The sequence below is a fragment of the Microtus oregoni genome, unplaced genomic scaffold (genome assembly GCF_018167655.1).
Source record: "Microtus oregoni isolate MIOR12 unplaced genomic scaffold, Mior012 000033F_ref0000390, whole genome shotgun sequence".
NCBI classification, from domain to species: domain Eukaryota; kingdom Metazoa; phylum Chordata; class Mammalia; order Rodentia; family Cricetidae; genus Microtus; species Microtus oregoni.
In genome coordinates this window covers 23,536,225-23,555,505 of record NW_024543092.1, presented here as the reverse complement: position 1 = coordinate 23,555,505, position 19,281 = coordinate 23,536,225, and the positions used below count along the sequence as shown (strand labels likewise).

At 40.6% G+C, this 19,281-nt stretch overlaps 1 protein-coding gene across 21 annotated transcripts in view; it reads right to left on the bottom strand.

Moving 5' to 3' along the window:
• Afdn (afadin, adherens junction formation factor) overlaps positions 1 to 19,281 on the bottom strand; it is a 124,555-nt gene that overhangs the window by 19,392 nt on the left and 85,882 nt on the right. For all 21 annotated transcript variants that reach the window (XM_041680309.1, XM_041680312.1, XM_041680320.1 and 18 more), the window contains 6 exons: positions 6,036 to 6,101; positions 5,803 to 5,876; positions 5,220 to 5,338; positions 3,230 to 3,424; positions 2,579 to 2,670; positions 2,015 to 2,200 (listed from right to left, as the gene is read on the bottom strand). In XM_041680309.1, coding sequence (XP_041536243.1) covers positions 2,015 to 2,200; positions 2,579 to 2,670; positions 3,230 to 3,424; positions 5,220 to 5,338; positions 5,803 to 5,876; positions 6,036 to 6,101 — 732 coding nt within the window. The remainder of the gene's footprint in view (positions 1 to 2,014; positions 2,201 to 2,578; positions 2,671 to 3,229; positions 3,425 to 5,219; positions 5,339 to 5,802; positions 5,877 to 6,035; positions 6,102 to 19,281) is intronic.

Genomic DNA, 19,281 nt, shown 5'->3' with positions numbered 1-19,281 from the left:
GCTCTTTGATTGAACCAAGCATGCAAGAGTAAGTTCCATTCATCTAAGATGTTTTAGCTCCAATGCTGGCAAAGAAAAAGGCAATAGCATACTCTGATGAGCATTAAGTTTTTGAGTGCGTGAGGAAAAAGATTAAAACAAGTATTTTCCCTCCACAAGGCTAGTAATGAAGCCTGCAAAGTAGCATGTATAGAGGCAGCTTATCCTTATAAAAATAATCACTATGATATGTAAATTAATTCTTTATTCCACTTTTATAATGAGCAGAAATTGAAAATGTAAACCTGAAAGAAACAATTTATATTTCCTTTTAAGAAAATATGAATTACCACTTAACCATAACAGGAAAAGTGTAACATTAACTCCAATTGGGTAAAGCTTAATTTTCTACAGGTTCTTCATCCTGGTGGCACCCAATTTACAACCCACACTAGAACATCATGGAGTTATATGCCATAACTAACTCAACTCTCTCTGCACCTGCTGCCTAGTGCAGTCTTGGTTTGGTACTTGAGAAGATGTGGTGTGGGCAGGCAGAAGGACATCCAGCTGCTAGCAGTCATGAGGTCCACCCAGGAAAAGGCAGACCCCCCCCCCCCCCCCCCCCCCCGGAACAGATGAGAGGATCACTTTCTGCCTAAAGGAAGTTTCTTCTTCTCTTGAGAAATGATTATTTTTGGAATTCCCACATCATTTACTCTCCAGAACACATATTTATTTACGTGTCCTAGATGGTTTCTCTCTTTAAAGTACAATGCTAGCTTCTTCTCCCAGTCACATCTGATAGTACTTCCCAGTTTAACTCCCCAGACTGACATCTCCATCTTTACTGATTTGGACAGAAGTCCAAACTCCTTAGCAGGCTTCTACAATCTTCTAATGAGCCCCGTTTGCCTTCTGATGCCCAGGCCCTTTCCTTCAGAAACATTCTCCGCACAATCACCTGAGATGGACTCTAAACAAGTCAGGTTATTCCCACACCCTCGGAGACCCCAGTGGGGTCTAAGAAGAGTATGTTTTCTGTTTGTTTCACTTCTCAGCCCCACCTCCAGATCATCTGGCAGACACAGAACTGATGGAGGAAGGTCATTGGTTAAATAAAAAGAAACTGCTTGGCCCTTATTGGTTAGAAGATAGGTGGGAGGAGTAAACAGAACAGAACGCTGGGAGGAAGAGGAAGTGAGCTCAGACTCCACAGCTCTCCTCTCGGGAGCAGACACCTCAGAGAGACGCCATGCTCCCAGCTCCCAGGCAGACGCATGCGATGAAGCTCCGACCCAGGATGGACATAGGCTAGAATCTTCCCGGTAAGCGCACCTAGGGGCGCTACACAGATGATTAGAAATGGGCTAAATTAATATGTGAGAATTAGCCTAGAAGAGGCTAGATAGAAATGGGCCAAGCAGTGATTAAATGAATACAGTTTGTGTGTTGTTATTTTGGGCATAAGCTAGCCAGGCAGCCGGGGTGCTGGGGACGCAGCCCCGCCGCCCCTATTTACTACACAGAACCAAGCGCAAGCTATGCCAGTCACTATATTTTCATTTGCAGTAACTATGCCTTACATTATCAACATTTCATTAACCAAACCTTAAGAGGGACCAGAACTGCTTCTCTTAGGGTGTTCTGAATTTAAGCCTACTCCATTTTGCCTCAAACTTAAAACACACACATAAAAATAAGAGGACAACTTTACTGTTGTATTAGTTACCAATTGTGTCTCAAAACTCACTCCGTCTTGAGCTGCAAGATGGTTCATCAGGGTAAGGGTGCTCGCTGTCAAGGCCTGCTGATCTGTATTTGATCCCTAGAACCCATATGATTGAAGGAGAGAAGTGACCCCTGCAAATTCCTCCAACTTCTGTCCATGTGCCCCGTGTACTCGCAACAAACCCACATAAAATACATATTTTTAAAGAAAAATACAGACAGCCATCACTGTCTTTATCCTGCCAAAATTCTGTACCATATTCCTTTGAGAGATGATAAAATTTGTGACTCCATTATTTCTAACCTGGATTGCAATACTGGAATGATTACTTTCTGTGTGCATATGAGGCTTTTCTTCATAATTTGGCCACTGGTTCTGAGGAGGGGCCATCCGATCCTGGGATTTTGAAGCTGGAAAGGTAAAATACTCTCTGGTGTACGTCTGAGTAGGGATGGGATAGGCTTCAGGTCTAGGTGGAGGAGTCTGCTCCTGTAAAATGTAAAGACAAAAAAAAAGAGCTATTTAAAATTGTATGAAAGGCTAACTTAACATCCAGCGATCTGTTTTACAATCTTTTAAAATGCTGTACATTAAGTGTTATGCTGAAAATAAAAAACGTGATCCTACACTGTGAATCATGAGAAACATTTTAATTTTTCCAGATTTACTCAGTTATGACTAATTCTCATTTCCCCCAGATTTATTAATTTAAAATTAACTTATCCAACTAGCATATTAAAAAATAAAAATATTAAATAACAAAAACTCAGGAGTTACATAGTCAATGTAACTTGTGGAGCACTCTATCAGATAACTCAGTCAACAAGTGATAACAAGTGAGAAAGTCTTTCAGTTCATCTCTCAGACCTCAGTGCAGAGGTTTCCAGTAGAGACAGATGTTATCTTAGCTGCTGTTCCAGAAGCATATGGACTCTTCCCTCCGGGGCTAGGAGGCTGATCTGTTGGAAACAATCAAGAAAACCCAAGTTTCATATTAAATATCAAGTAAAATAAACATAGCAACATTCCTTCAAAGGCAGTAGCCATATCACACACTGGTTCGATGTCTAGCAGAAAGCTAAAGACAAAGGTGTACAAGAAGTAACTCCCTACACCCCCACATCAACTCAGAAAAGGGCTTCCTCCAGGGCCAGGAAATGGTTAGCATCTTTGGTAAAGAGACACAAGAGTAAACACTTGATGTTTTTTGAATTTAATAGAGGTCTTTATTAAACAGCCTTCCATTCTTACTTCTTTGTTAGCAATTCTTTAAAATGTAAAAGACCTCAGCTTAAGCTGGCAACCTGATACCCTTTCCCAGAGACATTCTGATCTACAGTGTTTACTGAGTCAAGGGTTTTATAAGTAAAATTGAAATTTTATTTCCTTCAAAGAATATGATACCTCTAGGAAAACTCCACTCCGGGTAGACAACAATGCAAATAATAACTGGCCAAGAACAATGTGCCCACTCACTCTGGCAGTGACCAAACACCCTTAGAGAATGATTCTTCTTACTTGCCACATTGGGGCTGGAACGGTGATCAGCTCTGTTTTTCATCAGTCTGTCGTCACCAGGAAGTTTCTTTGGCTCACTGTACTCTGTCCAAGGCAGCTGAGGACTCTCTGGGGAGCCATTTTGAGCTGAATTATTATAGAGCTCAAAACCTTCACTCTTTGGTCTGGGTTTACCTGAGCCACGACGATCTGAAACTGAAATAAAAGTGGATTCATTCATTCTCTGTTCCTCCACTGGTTCCTAGAGTCTGCTTTGAATGCTCTGAAAAACTTCAAAGGATGCATCTAAAATACTTATGTTTCATAACAATTCTTCGTATAATAGGGTAATTAAAAAAAAAAAACAAAAATAAAGACAAGCAAGTAGAACAAGACAAAACCCAGATCTCCTCACTGGATAGCCACGGCTGGCCTGGAATTCACCAGGAAGACCAGGGTAGCCCCAAACTCACAGAAGTCAGGAAGCTATTTTTGTCTCCCAAGTGCTGGGATTAAAGGTGTGTGCCATCACTAACAGCTTTATATATAAAAAAATTTCAAACTTTAAAATGTATTCTGACTAGAAAATATTTCATTTAATTGGTATGTATCTATGGGGAAAATTGACATTATTTTCTCAACAAATAAACCGTAACTTATTATAAGTAACAAAGTAACTATTTTAGAGTAATTTTTAAAAAGTCCTCAAAGGTAAATATGCTCCTCTCACTTGATAGAACGCATATTAATACCCATCAGAGTCATGGCACCCCACTGCTGTCACCTGCTATGATTACTGTCTACAGCGCAGTCTCTCATCTGCTGACCTGGGACTGATTCATTACCCACTCCCCTCTTTGGGTTTCAAGATGATGTTCTGCTTTGACATGCCAACATGTGATTTTGTCAGGATACCTTGCTGTTTCTCTGCTGCAGTAAATGGGATTCTAGGCTGTCTGACATTTTTCCTGTTGTTGATACTACACGACAAGGGCTGGGATGTGCAGGTTCCAAAGCTGATTGTGGAGAAGGCAGCTAACAAAACAGCACTACACTTAACAGACTGTGCATACATTTACTAAAATCTATCATTAAGGCTGATCTAAAGGGTCAATGATCATAGAATAATAAGAGTCACAATGTTTTCAAGTCACAATGCTTTCTTCCTCTTATAGTTTCTAAAATAAATTTTTAGGAAGCTTTAAATTTATATTGATTTTTTCCTAAAGATTTTAATATAGCTGGAGGATCAGTTCCCACAAATAAATTACTTTGTTGAAATAACTGAATTTTCTCTGATGAGAAATATGGCAAGTTAACCTTGCCTTATTTTAGTACAGGCAGAATTAAAAGTACTACTGACATGCATATGCATATAAATCTCTTCTAAAGAATACGAAATACAATTCCTATCTTAAAGACTTTATGTCCTGATTGTGCCTATCAAAATTCAAAATTTATTCATTCTCACTGGTGCCCGAGTATCTACCTACTCTGTACACGATCTATGGAGATCATTAGCAGATAACCAGCCAAACAGGCTGAGGTTAAAATTCTCTTGAGAGCCAGGGGAACTTGGATAAACTAAAGGGGTTCAGGTTAACTGGTGTCCACCTGAATCCTGACCTGGTAGTATTTCTCAGCACCATGCACTCTTAACTTTTAACTTCAAGAACTGGGCAGTAACAGTACCAGCAGCTGCTACACGGGACTTCTGATAACTCCCTTTGTAAAAACAATTATCTTATGTATGAGTGCTTTGCCTGCATGTATACATGTGTGTGTTGGACTGGTGCCCAAGGAGGTCAGAGGAGGGCATCAAATCCCCTGAAAAGGGAACAGCAGACAGTTGTAAGTGCTGGGAACTGATCGCAGGTCCTCTGGAAGAGAGGAGGGTGCTCTTAATTACTGAGCACCTTCTATCCCCAGTATGTGGACACTTCAGAGGAGTCACAGTACAGTGTAGAATCAGTGTAGGACAGCTACTCGGGCTTGAGCCACTAGTTCTTACTTCTCTGCATCATGGGGGATGGCTGGTTAAGGAGGGTGGCCAGGCCGTGATAGATGGCGCCTTGCTTTGCAACTTCAAGTGTGACCACGGAACTGGTTCTTGTCATGAGTTCTGCGGCCCTAGGAAGAAAATAGAGTATAAGAAAACTGAGTGCTCACAGGAGAAGCTGTGTTCAGAACACTCAGGCTTAGATTCCTCAACCTGAGAGCTGCTTGAGGAAATAAATTTAGCTTTCAGAAAGATTACCTCCTATCTATATTCTTTTTGAAATTATAAAAACATGTAAATATATCCTATGTTATCATATTAATACTCAACACAATATTTAAAAATTCTATAAGTACTAAGTATATGTGAATATATGTATATTTATATATTCATTTAAATAAAGTCTGGACTAAAATATGTATTTATGAGTGAACAGAAAAATGGAATTTATGTACTCTTAAGAATTTTAGAATTAAAGAGGCAAGTGAGGGCATGGAGTATTTCAGCACTACTCTTTGAATTCCAATTTCAAAATTAAATGTAAAATATCACTTCAATACAGTAAGACTAAGCTTTAAACACCAATTAGTTATACCTTTCCTGAGAAAGTCCAACCAGACTTCGTCCATCCACACTGAGGAGCTGGTCACCAGCAGCTAGACGTCCATCCTTAGCCACCAGAAAAATGCAAGTGTAGGGAGAAAGAAAGGCAGCTGTCAGTCTATAGCAGCATCCTTCACAAAACACAGCACCCACAGCTAGAAGCATCTGCACAGCATTTCACATAGCATAATGCCCTTCAACTGTTTCCTTTAAACAAATACTAACCACATCTGCAGCGCCTCCTTTCACAACAGACTTAACGTAGATTCCCAGTTTATCCTGGCCAGCACCCTATGAAAAAAGAAGGTCAGAACAATACAATGAAATCACACTGCAGGAAATGAATAACACCCTGCCCACATACACATGAGTAACTTGACAAATTTTCAGGCCTCATTTTATACAAAAACTAGAACTATAAAAACTGTATTAGTAGAACATACTTTTTGACAAAAACTAAAGAAACTAGTTAGGAATGTTTCTATTCTATAGTTTAGGTGTAGAAGAAAAGTACTGCTACAAAATCAGTCAATTCATGGACAATCTAATGAGAAAACGCCCTTAGGCTTGGAATACTCAAAAGGAGTATTTATAAACAGTCTGAACAGTCACAAACCCAAGAGAATGAATGAGAAACTCTTCAAGTGGCCAACCCTTCACCAGGTCGGGACAGAGAGTTGGCTGTAGAGTTATTAATTTTAAAACAAGGAAAGAACTTCTTGCAGCAAGCAGTTATGAACTAAGTAAAAAAAATTATCTAGAAAATACTATACTGCAACTCATATATAACCAAGGATTCAAACACAAATACATAGCATTCTTATAAAAAAAAAACCTTAATGGAGTCTTCAAGAAAAACTTAGCTATCATAGATAACTTCAGGATCAATATTCTGCTTAGAGATCATAGTATCAACAGATCAGCTTTGATCTATTCCAGTAAGATTACTTATTGGAACTATTAAAGCAGTCATTTGTATGAAACCTTACTTGGGTATCAGTGGAAGCACAACTGAGTATATATATATACTTTTGCACTAACAGCAGAAAACACAATCACCTTAATAGCTATGAGATATCATGTCCTACAAGAAAAAAAAGCACTAAAACAGTGATTTCAAAAAATTAAAATAGATTTTTTAAAAAAGTAATAATCTGGAAGATGTGATCTTTATGTGCAAACAATCCATAGTTCCTATTAGTTAACAATTTTATTTTACAGAATTTACTGCTGAAGCTGGCTCCTTTTCCCCTGCAGTAAGGAGGAGGATGTAGTCATTAGGTGTGCACAGCAACCACATAACAACTAGGAGAGGTGGCAGTGCCTGCCACAGTGCATTATAGGTTAAAAAAAAAAACTGGAATTCTGGAGGAAGATAGTATGAAAAGCCATAAACTTGCTAAATTGTAACCCAATTTAAAAATGTAACTGGAGGGGATAGTAGAATAAATCTGGTATTAGATGGATTAAAGGATTAAGCAAGGGAAGGGAGAGGAAATGGTAGAGAGAAAGGTAGGATATATGAAAAAGTCTCATGTAAATCCCTAAGTCAGAAGGCTAACATCAACATATAGTTGTGAGGGTGGGGTAGGAGGAGTCTCAACAGAGGTACACTGCATGGAGTGAATAGCGCCATTCTAGAAGACCTGGGATAAATGAAAACTGCAGGGCCAGGCATGGGCTCTCTCCCTACAAGCTGCTGGTCAAGGAGGATCCAGAAGTCTCCAAAATAGTGCAGGCTATCGGCACTGCTCCTAGCTGCCCACCATAACTACATGGTTAGAGCCTACCACTGAAGTACCAAAACTTTGGTTACAGAACATAAAAATCAATTTCAAACCAAAAGGGAAAATTCCTCCCTTGGGGACTAACTTTCAAAGTATCAGAAAGTACAGTGCAGGCTGCTGGGGGAGAAAAGACACCAATAATCTTATTTAATGCTTGTCCCTGCCTACTAGAATACCAACCTGCAGAGCAAGATGCACCAAATGCTGCAACAGTGACATGACTGTGACCGAGGTAACTAAATGCTTTCTGATTATATTTGCGGCCCACTCCACAGAGGGAATTTAGGGACTGGTGCCCGTGGCTGGGAGTTCACAGAGATCCTATTGGGAATCTACTATTCTTATTTTCTGAGTGACTGTGCTGTCAATCTGCCTTTAAACACTTGTTCATATCCACAGACTGTTATTCCCAGTCTAGGCGGGAGATGCCTCTTTATGCAGTCGTAACTGTCAAAAGGCTAAGGACAAGCGATGGGTTATCAGTCCCAAACTTAACATCTTTTCCAAACCCTCTCCTTCCCCAGCAAAGTTCAATCAACACTGTAGAAGGAGGTGGGGTGGGGTGGGAGAGGAGCTGGAGGGCAGGGAGAATGCTGTGAATGTGCTGACCTCTGGGTATGACAAGGCCACTGCATTCAAACTCACGGTGGCTGCAGTTACCTGAAAGTCTAAGCCAGCCAAAATTCCAGCACGGGTAGGAGAAGATCTTACAAGGCCTCACCCCTAGGTGAGAAGCTATTGTCAGCTGACAGAGGCTGACCAAAAAAGAAAAAAAAATCATTCTTTGGGGGTGTGGCCACTGGTAGGTTTCCCATGTGTCAGTGAATGGCTGCATACACTCTATGCGTATATGGGTAGCACTACAGGGCTTAATAGGGGTCACACATACACACACGGCATAGTGATGCATGATTTTAATCCTAGTGTTCAGAAAGCAGAGGCAGACTTCTGCTCCCTACTAACTGGCAGGAAAGCAATGCTTGCTGAATATAAGAGCAGCACTTTTAGTGGTGTGGAGAAGAGTCTGATTACATTTCTGCATTGCAGTTTTGGTAATACAACGTAGACCTTACAACTTATTTAACTTTTTATTTTTAATTACATGCATGTGCATAATTTTTTTCTTTTTTTTTTATTGAGAAAAGGGTGAAAAAAAAGTTTCCGCCTCCTCCCAGCCTCCCATTTCTCTCCCCCTTCTCCCACCCTTCTCCCCCTCCCTCTCCAGTCCAATGAGCAGTCAGGGTTCCCTGCCCTGTGGAAAGTCCAAGGTCCTCCCCCCTCCGTCCATATCTAGGAAGGTGAACATCCAAGCTGGCTAGGCTCCCACAAGCCAGAACATGAAGTAGGGTCAAAACCCCGTGCCATTGTCCTTGGGTTCTCATCAGCCCTCACTGTTCGCCATGTTCAGAGAGTCTGGTTTTATCCCATGCTTTTTCAGTCACAGTCCAGCTGGCCTTGGTGAGCTCCCAATAGATCAGCCCCACTGTCTCAGTGGGTAGGTGCACCCCTCGTGGTCCTGACTTCCTTGCTCATGTTCTCCCTCCTTCTGTTCCTCATTGGGACCTTGGGATCTTGGGGGTGGGGTGGGATGGGGGTAAGGGGAGATGGGGAGAGAAAAGGGAGAAGGGGATGATGGGGGGAACTTGGGGGAAAAGGATGATTGGGATAAAGGAAGGTTGGATAGGGGAGCACGGAAGCACAATTCTTAGTTAAGGGAGCCACCTTAGGGTTGACAAGAGACTTGAACCTAGAGGGGCTCCCAGGAGCCCAAGCCGAGGTCCCCAGTTAGTTCCTCGGGCAGCTGAGGATAGGGAACCGGAAATGACCCTATCCTATAGCAATACTGACAAATATCTTGCATATCACCATAGAACCTTCATCTGGTGATGGATGGAGATAGAGACAGAGACCCACACTGGAACACTGGACTGAGCTCGCATGTGCATAATTTTAAAGTATAGATTTGTGCACACGAGTACAGCACTCACCAAGACCAGAGGCCCTTGAAGCTAGACTTATGGGTAATTGTGAACCACCCTATATGGGTGCGGGGAATTGAACTCGGGGCCTCTGCATGTTCTTAACTGCTGTGTCACTGTTTCAATTACAATTTAAATGGCAAACATTTATTCTTTAAATAAAAACCAACTACTGTCATCTCTAGCAAGAAAAACATTTGGCAATAATAACTAATATATTTTAGTAGCACTGCTATAAACAACACCAAGTATATATTTAAGAACAATAAATCAATCATGTCATTTCTGGTATGTTCCAGAGTATTATTAACAAACCCCCAAATAATCTTCCTCTTACTTGGAAAAACTACAGTGAGAATACATTTAAAAATCATGGAATAGACGGACCTGAAGCGAAAGTAGCCTGTCTGCCCTTCCCTGCACACTGCTGCTGTCTGCAGTCCCCCACCTGGAGAAATGTCCTAAACATTTTAATCATCTCTTCAGTAATAACACTCCTGAGTAACAACTAGGCTCCTTAGTTCATAGCTATTCTAATTCTAGACACCTACTACATAAGCTTACATTGTAGACTAAATACGAACTACAAGTAGTTACTTAAATAACCTCAAATCCTGGCTATTTCAAGTTAGGCAATTTAACACACACACATATACAATGTGAAATTTTAATAAGCACACATTTAAATATTCATGCAAAATTGATCCTTTGGTAAGTATTTAATGATCCTGTTAGGACTCTTAAAGTAGGCACAAACACATCTTCAGTGTCAGAAACATCCTGGCAAAATGAGGAAATGCTTCCAATTCCACCTACCTAGAGAAATCACCTCTTCTAAAGCACATGTGAATTCCACTATCTGCCTGCTGTCTGCAAAGACACATGTTCTCCTTCCCGAGTGCATGTTCAGGTATTAACTTCCCAGCACTGCATTTCCAGCTGTACTCTGGGCTCCCACAAGGCTCCATCGTTTAGTGTCCCTAGACTCACCTACCACCAGCACCCGTCCTCGTCCTCCGTTCTCCTCACTAGCATTCATATGGAATTCCCCTTGTCCCCGTGGACGGCGCTTTACAATGGCCTGTCTTACAGCTGTCTGTGTAAGTAAGATGGTCTCTCTTTTCAACTACAGCACATGATCAGTCACCCACCCTTTCCTAGAAAAACTGTTATATGTTACACCACAAAAATTCCTTACCATTTTGGGAGGTTTTACTACTTCATCTGAATAGAAATAGCAACATGCTAATTAGTCTAGGGTTTAAAGAAGAAATAGCACAGATACATGTAAAAAAGAAAATCTGAGGCATCTAATCACTTACATCTTATTTCTAATAAGGCACAATATACTTTTAGCCTAGTAAGACTAAATTCAAAATTTCTTACCATGAGGTAGCAGTTCCTATTTTATAGACATATAATAATTAAAACTTATTTTATGGTAGTTCTACTAAGTTCCTAAGTAAGAAAGAAAAACAGAGTTTAGAAGTTATCTCTTATTTGATACTGCACATCAGTGTATGGCTTTTCAGACAGTGAAGGGTACATGGGTGGCCTACTTAAGCACTAACCAGAAGTCAACAATAGAACACAAAACAACAGCTTAAGGGCACTGGCCAAATAGCACTGAATCATTTCCAATCCTGCTGTTCAATACCATAGTCACTAGGACACATGTACTCAAAATGTGGCTAGTTCAAACTGAAAAATGTTGACTTCAAAAGCATAGCATGAAAACAGGATGGATAACACCCTATTAATCTTTTTATAGTAATTATGTATTAATGTATTATTTTGAAAATATTAAATTACTTTTTAAAAAAAGCTAGGAGAAAATTTTAAGTTACCTGTGTGACCCACAATCTTTTTACTGAATAGCACTGTTAAGAATGAAGGAATTTTTTGGTGTGCTGTAGTTTATCAGTCATCATTATTAGCAATAAATTCATAATTATGCACAAAAGTGTCAAAGTAACATCTTACTGTAACACATATGTTAACATTACATATTCTGATTTCCAGCCATGAGAAATGCAATGAGAATAATACTGAAATAAATATATAGGGATAAATAATTTTTTAAAAAACTATTTTCTAAAGGTAACTAAAATTCTTAAAATGTTTGTTATACTTTGTTGTCAAATTATAAGATTAAACATAGCCACTACAAACTTCTTATTTAGTAAGTCAACTCCTTGAATGAAAGGAAGAAGGAGATCTTTTAGAAAACAGTTACATGTTTCCAGGGACACCAGGCACTACCCCTTGTAGAACACCTGAGATCCACATCCACAGCACAGTGCTCAAGGTAGGTGGGCTCGGCCTCTGTGCCCTTTGTGAAGACCACCTAGAAAGCAAGTGCCCAGAAAAGCAGGCAATGCCCAGAGAAGGCAGGGGTCTGGATACCTAGTTATACCTGAGGCATTCAATATTCTAATCTTAAGACTGCACCCGACAGATAGGTCCTTTTCTTCTGTTTATGTGGAGAAGTAGGGTAAGGGAGGAGAGAGGACAACTATCTGTACTTTACCTGTAGAAGGTTAGGAAAGAATGTAACAAAAGAAAACAAACCATGTCAGAAAACAGGACACCCCCGACCCCCACCCCAGACTAGAGAGACACATGCACACACCTATTAGCTGCCCCAGCCTCTGGTGAGATGTGAAGGTCCAGAAAGAAGGCTGTCCGTCTGTCCTCCTAACTCTTACTACCTTCTCAGAGCCTGAAAGGTGCCAGTTCCCTTCTCAGTAGGGAGGCACTACCACAAGAAGCCTGTTCTCCAGCTTGGCTGCCAACAGAGTGTGTGGGAGTATGCCTCAGTAACAGCATAAAAACATCATTAAACCCAAAAGAAAAAAAAAAGCCAGAGGAAGAGGTGTCTGCCAAGCAACATAGGGCTTAGCCCATTGTTCTGGGGTGGAGGCCCAGCCTAGACTCCCCAGCTGGAGCACAAAACAATGTGGGCTGGATGACCTAAGAGCCAGGAGCAGCCCAAACGAAACTCCAGACAGAAACGCTGCTGGGAAGCTCTGTGCTCACCAGCATTTTCCTCACGTCTTTCAGTTGCTTTCTCAGACCAACTATCAAAGCCCAAACAAGGGTTTTAAAAACACTCTAAACATCTTTTTCTACCAACTATCTTAATTTTTAAATTGGTTTAAAATGCTTTCTTCACATGAATTTCACCTGCAGCAAGTCTCAAAATAAGTTATTCCAACAGATATGGTGGTAAACAAAGTAACTGAGCACAAATTCCATAAACTAAGCTCTAATCTCAGCTGTGTTCTTTTCCCATTTACAGCAATACAAAATCAGCAACAAAACAATGAAATCGACCACATCATCCATCTTTTCTTTATGAAACAAATGAGAATAGCCCCCCAGGAGTTCTGAAATGGGATATGGGAAGGGGTTATTTCGACAGAATTGTGCAGAACCTCCTTAAGAGTCTCAAACCTGAGAGTCCTGAGAAGCTGCCTAAGGTGTAACTGCAGAGTATAAATAGACCTGGGTTCCTAGGCCTTAAATGAGGGTGAGGTGTGAAGGGGTGTCATTCTGTTTCTTTGTAACCACAGAGCAAAAAATTGGTTCTTTAAAGGAATACCAATTATGCTATTAGATTAATACTCCAATGAAATTCGGTATTTCAGTCAATCCCAGAAATAAATACTTATGTAATAATAATCCTGTGAAAAAAATTACCTTCTTATGTAATTCACTATTTTGTTTTTAGCAAAACATTCATAATACTGTTCAAACTCATAAACCACAGTCACAAGGGATACTGTGTCATTTCAAGAAAAAGACACTTTTTGCATTTCTGTGGAAGACCCTTTCCTGACACAGAGGTACTTTGGAACAAAAATAATTTTTTAAAAAGACTTTTTCATTTTTATCAATGTGTGTGTGCATGTGAATTTGTTATGTGTGTGCATGCCCTGGAGTCCTGAAGAAGGCACTGGGGTCTCCTGAACCTACAGTTAGAAGCGGCTGTCTAAATTTGGGTCCTCTGGAAAAACATCTGTACCCTTAATCTTAAACCATCTCTCCAGGCATGCTTTTAAGAGGAACTGAAAACCCCGGGTTCACTTGTTTAACCAGGTCTTTCCCACGAAGGGTTACAGACCATTACAGAATACGATGGGAATGTCTCAAATACTTCAAGGACCTAAATTATAGTCTATGTAAGGAAATGCTCTCCAAGAGAGAAGGCAGCTATTAACAGACAGTTTGCTCTCGCTTTTTTAAATTATAGAAATCTTACGGTTTAAGCTAAGATTTAAAAACTAAAAACTCAGTATTTAGTCTAAAAGAAACTATAACATCTTTAAGGCACTAACTACCAACTTATTTCCAGATAAAATCTGTAATATAAATTGACATTTTTATGTTCTTAAAAACACCACCACAACAAAAGGCTACGGAGAAAGCCTACTCTGCAACTACCAATGTAGCTACAAATAAGATTTTTGAGTATCTGACTAGGCGCTCTTGAAATCACACAGTGGCAGTTACTATTTAAAGCAACCTTTTAAAAACCATATTATAACCAGTAGTGTTAAAACTTACATTTTTCCTGAATAAAAATCATAAGAACGTCATATTTTTTATGAACCTTAAGTATTTGCAACATAAACAGAGAACAACAACTACCCAGGTGTGTAATCACCAGCTACATTTACGGCTCATTCTTCATGAGTGAGTTAATTATTGACAGGTTTAAACAGGTTGTGGTGGAAGATGAAACACATTCTTTAAAGATCATAGTTTGCACAAGAACATTAAGGACAACACCCTGAAGAAACTCACCACTGATTCCGTTCTTCCAACAACGGAGAACCACATTTTTATCTCTAGGACACCAGTCTTGAGCTGGAGACCAGTTGTCTACTTCTCAGTTTCAACAGCAACCAACACAGCTGGCTTTTCGAGAATGGATTGCCACAACCCTGAGCTGGATGCTGTGACACTGGATGGCATTTATCAACATGAGCTGGAACCAGTGTAGCACTCAGATTCTTATGCAACCAAGCCACTCTGATTTTCATTCCCTTGTCCTTTATTAAACTTTAAAGGGTTATAAAAATGAAAGGGAACTGTTTGTGTTTTAAAAATCCAAATTAAACAGGAAGCGTCGGCATCGTGTTGTCCCACAGATGAGTAAGAAGTAGCATGCTGAACTCTCCAAAAAAGCAACGTCTCAGAAAGTAAACTGCAAACCCACACCGCTTCCAAATCATCTGGATTTTATAAAGTTTAACCACCATGTGGAGGGCAAGGAGAACTTAGTAGCAAAACACTGCTCAGGGTTACAGCAGCAGAGTCATACAACAATTAAAAAAGGGAAAAGGCCTGGGTTCCAGCAAACAACACAAGTACAGACACAGGAAGGCATTCGGGGTGACAGGAAAACACAGCAGGGCTGGGTGGAAGTGGTGTGTGTAAGTAGCTACTACCAGTGTTTTCTATGGCTTCCTACTCAACCATCAGGACAAACAATTGTCACTAGTCTTAAAGGCACAGAAACGGCCGGCAGAAACAGAGACACAGGTGGTAGGCAGGGAAAACTGGACAGAATGCTGGGAGAAGGAAGGCGGAGAGAGAAGCCATGAAGCCGCTACAGACAGACGTGCTGGAACTTTGCTGGGTAGGCCATGACCTTGTGTGATGCACAGGTTAATGGAGATGGGTTAAATTAATCTGTAAGAGCTAGCCAATAAGAAGATAGAGCTAATGAGCCAAAATTTAAATAATACAGTTTTGTGTGATTATTTTGGGTCTAAGCTGGCCGGGCAGATGGGAACAAACAAGCAGCTTCCTCCGGCAAATAGGCAGGATGAGGAGTGTAGTACTGTCCCAACAGTCCAGAAAACCAAAAGTGTACGTGGCTCATCAGGAGACAGGGCTGACCATCCTAACTTGTACCAGAGGTCTTCATACCAAACTATCTTATATTCAAAATGCACTATGAAATCTTAATGGTATGGTGACTCCATCACAGTATATATAGAGACTTCTCACCTGCACTGCACTGTCCTGGCAGCCTGCAAACCCAGGATACTTGTGTTTTCTTTCGCTGAGCTTTCATTCCCATACTATAAACATGATAAATACAGTATAAAAATGGGCATGGTGAACAGCTAGCTATTCATCTGTCTCATTCAAAAAACAAGTGCTAATGTACTACTATTTCATATGTTAAAATGGCATTGTGCACTTGACAGAGAATTTTTAATTGTTTCCTTCAGAGTGCCCACATACCAATTCCTAAATTTCATCTCTGGATCTAACTTTTTGTTTGTTTTTCAAGACATGGTTTCTCTGTGTAACTGCCTTGGCTGTTACTTGCTGGAACGCACTCTGTAGACCACGCTGGGGCTGAAATGGCCTCTGCCTCCCAATACTGGGATTAATTAAAGGCACGACCCACTACTCCAGGCCCCTCTGGCTCTAACTTTTTGAGCTCCATTATCCAATCCACTGCTGGGGGGGGGGGGGGGAGGGAAGAAAAGAAAACCAAACATTTATTTTTATCAGGTTCCCAAAATTTCAAGTTCAATCCTGAATTCACAATTTCCCCTTTTCTTGACAGCTCTACCCACAGGTCCCAGCTGCTCAAGTCAGAACCAGGATTCTTTTCTGAATTTCCCCTCTGACCTATTACACTCAGCTCATCCCATCTAAATGCTGTCATCAAATAAGGATCTGCCAGCACTGACCATGGCCCAGAAAACTACCAATCCTTCAACAAGTTCCCGCACGGGGCCTGGCCTCAGTATACCTGTATTTCTGTTAGTGACTACCTTCTGCCACCCTACCGCCTAGGACCCTTCACTGGGAAATGAGGACAGAAAACCTGCTATAACAAAAGTACCAGATAAAAGCAACTTAAGGTAAGTTTTTGATGTGGTTTGAGGGATGAGAGGGTATGGCCGTGGGAGTCACACTATATCCACAGTTAAGAAGCATAGAGAGATGCAGGCTGGTGCTCAACTCATGCCTCCATTTCCCTCTTCTGTTTGGTCTAGCTAGAGCATACTCAGTGGAATGATGCTGCTACAGCAGTGGGTCTGCCCTTCTCAGTTAAATCTCTTTGGAAACATCCTCGCAGATAACACAATGGTATCACGGTGTCTCCTAGTGATTCTAAGTCCAGTCAAGGCGACAATAAAGATTAACCATCACTCCACACAGCAGAGCAGTGATCATATTACACCTAAGTATAAAAAATACCACTCTGCCAAGACCCACCTTTACAAGGCTGAACCAGTAAGTCAAGACCTGTTCTTGTAAACTAAGTTTAAGGGAACATAGGCTGGACTGTGACTTTAGCTTGACTTGATGTCCTAATTCTCTACCTGATACCTGACAGAGAAAGAAGAGTGGGCAAGGATGCACGATGAAGCCTGAGCCTACTATTACAAAAAACTAGGTCCTTTGCATCAGGACACCACACCAGAGATATCAAAACCCAAGTCACACTGGACTCTGAAGAAAACAAGTCATTCTGCACTGGAAAACTTTTTCAACTGGAAATAACATTAACCCTGATTATGGTCACTCTCCAGCAGACTAGTATTAGAGAAGAAGATTATGTCCACAACACAATACAGAACTGAAGACTTCTTTGTTTTTTTTTTTTCCTTTGTAGCACACAAGAGTCAGTCCAGAGCGTCACAAGAATACATATTTACCACTAAGCTATACCCCATCCCAAAAGTTAAGTCTTTCCTGTGTATGAGTGTGGCAGATTGATCTCTGAACTTGTATCCCCTCTAGAAATGGGCAGCAATTCAGCTATAATCAAGAAGAAAATGGTTCCATGGCTAACATTTTCCTTTCAAGTTTCCAAATGTTCTAAGCTTGGGTCAAGTATATTATAATCATTATAACATGATGTATGATCTGGGTCACATGAGATGAACAAGAATTTTGAACAGTAAAGTATGATCAGAGGCCTAGGATCTTGGCTCTGACCATCACAGAACCTAAGTTTTAGGTGGGTACAGGTTCATTTTGTCTAGTCCTGAACAAACTTGTTGACAGTTCCAGACCCTTCTGCTCAGCCATGCCACCAAGTCTCAGAACCACTGCCTTTTCCCACCTTCCAAACCCTTCATTTTGTTGTGCTGCCAACAAGGCGACAAGACTCCTAATCTATCAGCCCACACTCTTAACACTGTACAGCACAGCACTCTCCACCACCTCTGGCTCTCCTTGCAGATGCAGACTGTTCAAACAGGTACACACAACACTGGTCATTCTTCCCTGCTTGTGTCCTCACTTCTACCTATAACATACCTCTGTTGGGTCATTTTTCTAATTTCTTAATTCCAAGAGTCAGCTGAAACCCCACAGTGTTTGGAAGAATACTTTCATGCTCATCAAGCTACTTATTTTTTAACTTTTAAAATAGAGTTTCATGGTTGACAACTTAGTGCACTAAAAAAAATAATAATAATTAAATAAATAAATGGTTCATTGTGGGGGGCAGTTTTTGTCAGCTTGACACAAACTAGTCACTTGGGAAGAGGGAACTTCAATGTAGGAACTGTCTCTATGAGACTGGCCTGTAGGTGTGTCTGTAGGGGACTTTCTTGGTTAATGTAGGAGAGCCCCAGCCTACTGTGGGCAGTACCATCCCAGAAAGGTGATCCTGGGTTACATAAGAAAACAAACTGAGCAAGCATTGAAAAGAAGGCAATAAGCAGTGTTCTTCCATGGTTTCTGCCTCCGGGTCCCTGCCCTGAATTCCCTTGATGATACAGAATGCAACCCGTAGGATGAAACTCCTCTGCAAGCTGGCGCTGGTCATAGTGTTTATCACAGCAACAGGAAGGAAACTAGAGCACACATGCTTTAAAAGTGAAAACAAACAAACAAAACACAAGCTCTTATTTCTGTTAACAAGTATTTCCATCTATCCCAACCATGGGGCTGACTTGGGAAACAACACCACTAGAGAGAAAAAATGTTAGTTGGTTAATAGAGGCAATGAAAGTCAAGTCCTAAGGATCAAATCCCAGTTCTGTGAAGTACTGGGCTCAAGAACAAGCACAGGACACGAGAGCTGTTAGGAAAAAGCTGGCGAGGTAGGACTCATAAACTTTGCGTTTTAGGTTTTTTGCTTTGTTTTGTTTTTTGAGACAAGACTGCACTATGAATACTAGACTGGTCTAGAACTCCACCTTCTTGCCTCTGCCTGCTGAATGCTGGGATTACAGGTTATATGCCATGGTGTCTACCTTTGAAAATGAGTGTGAAGGGCAAAGATCCAAGAAGGAATGATACACAAAGGAATCCCACATTAGAAAGGCCCATGTGCTTACAATCTGCTCCAAGTCAAGAGCCAAGACTTTGGTAAGTTTCTCATTATTTTGCATGGTGCAATGCCGACCTCATGGTCTCCCTATACTTCATGCCATGTGTACTGTATGTAAATCAATGGGCAAAGGTAAGAGACTTAATACAACTTTAAAAAAAAATATCAGCAGTGGGGGAGGGGAATGAACAAAATAGTGACATATTTATGAAAAAATCATAATTAAACTCATTATATGCTAACTTAAAATTTTCATTAAAAACATCTGTTCCATTGAAAATACCTGACTATGATTGTGGAAGCTTTTTTCTGTTTTTAAATAATAACTTCAGCCATACTGTTAATTTCTTCTTTAACAGACTAGTAGGACTTAGATGCCAGGA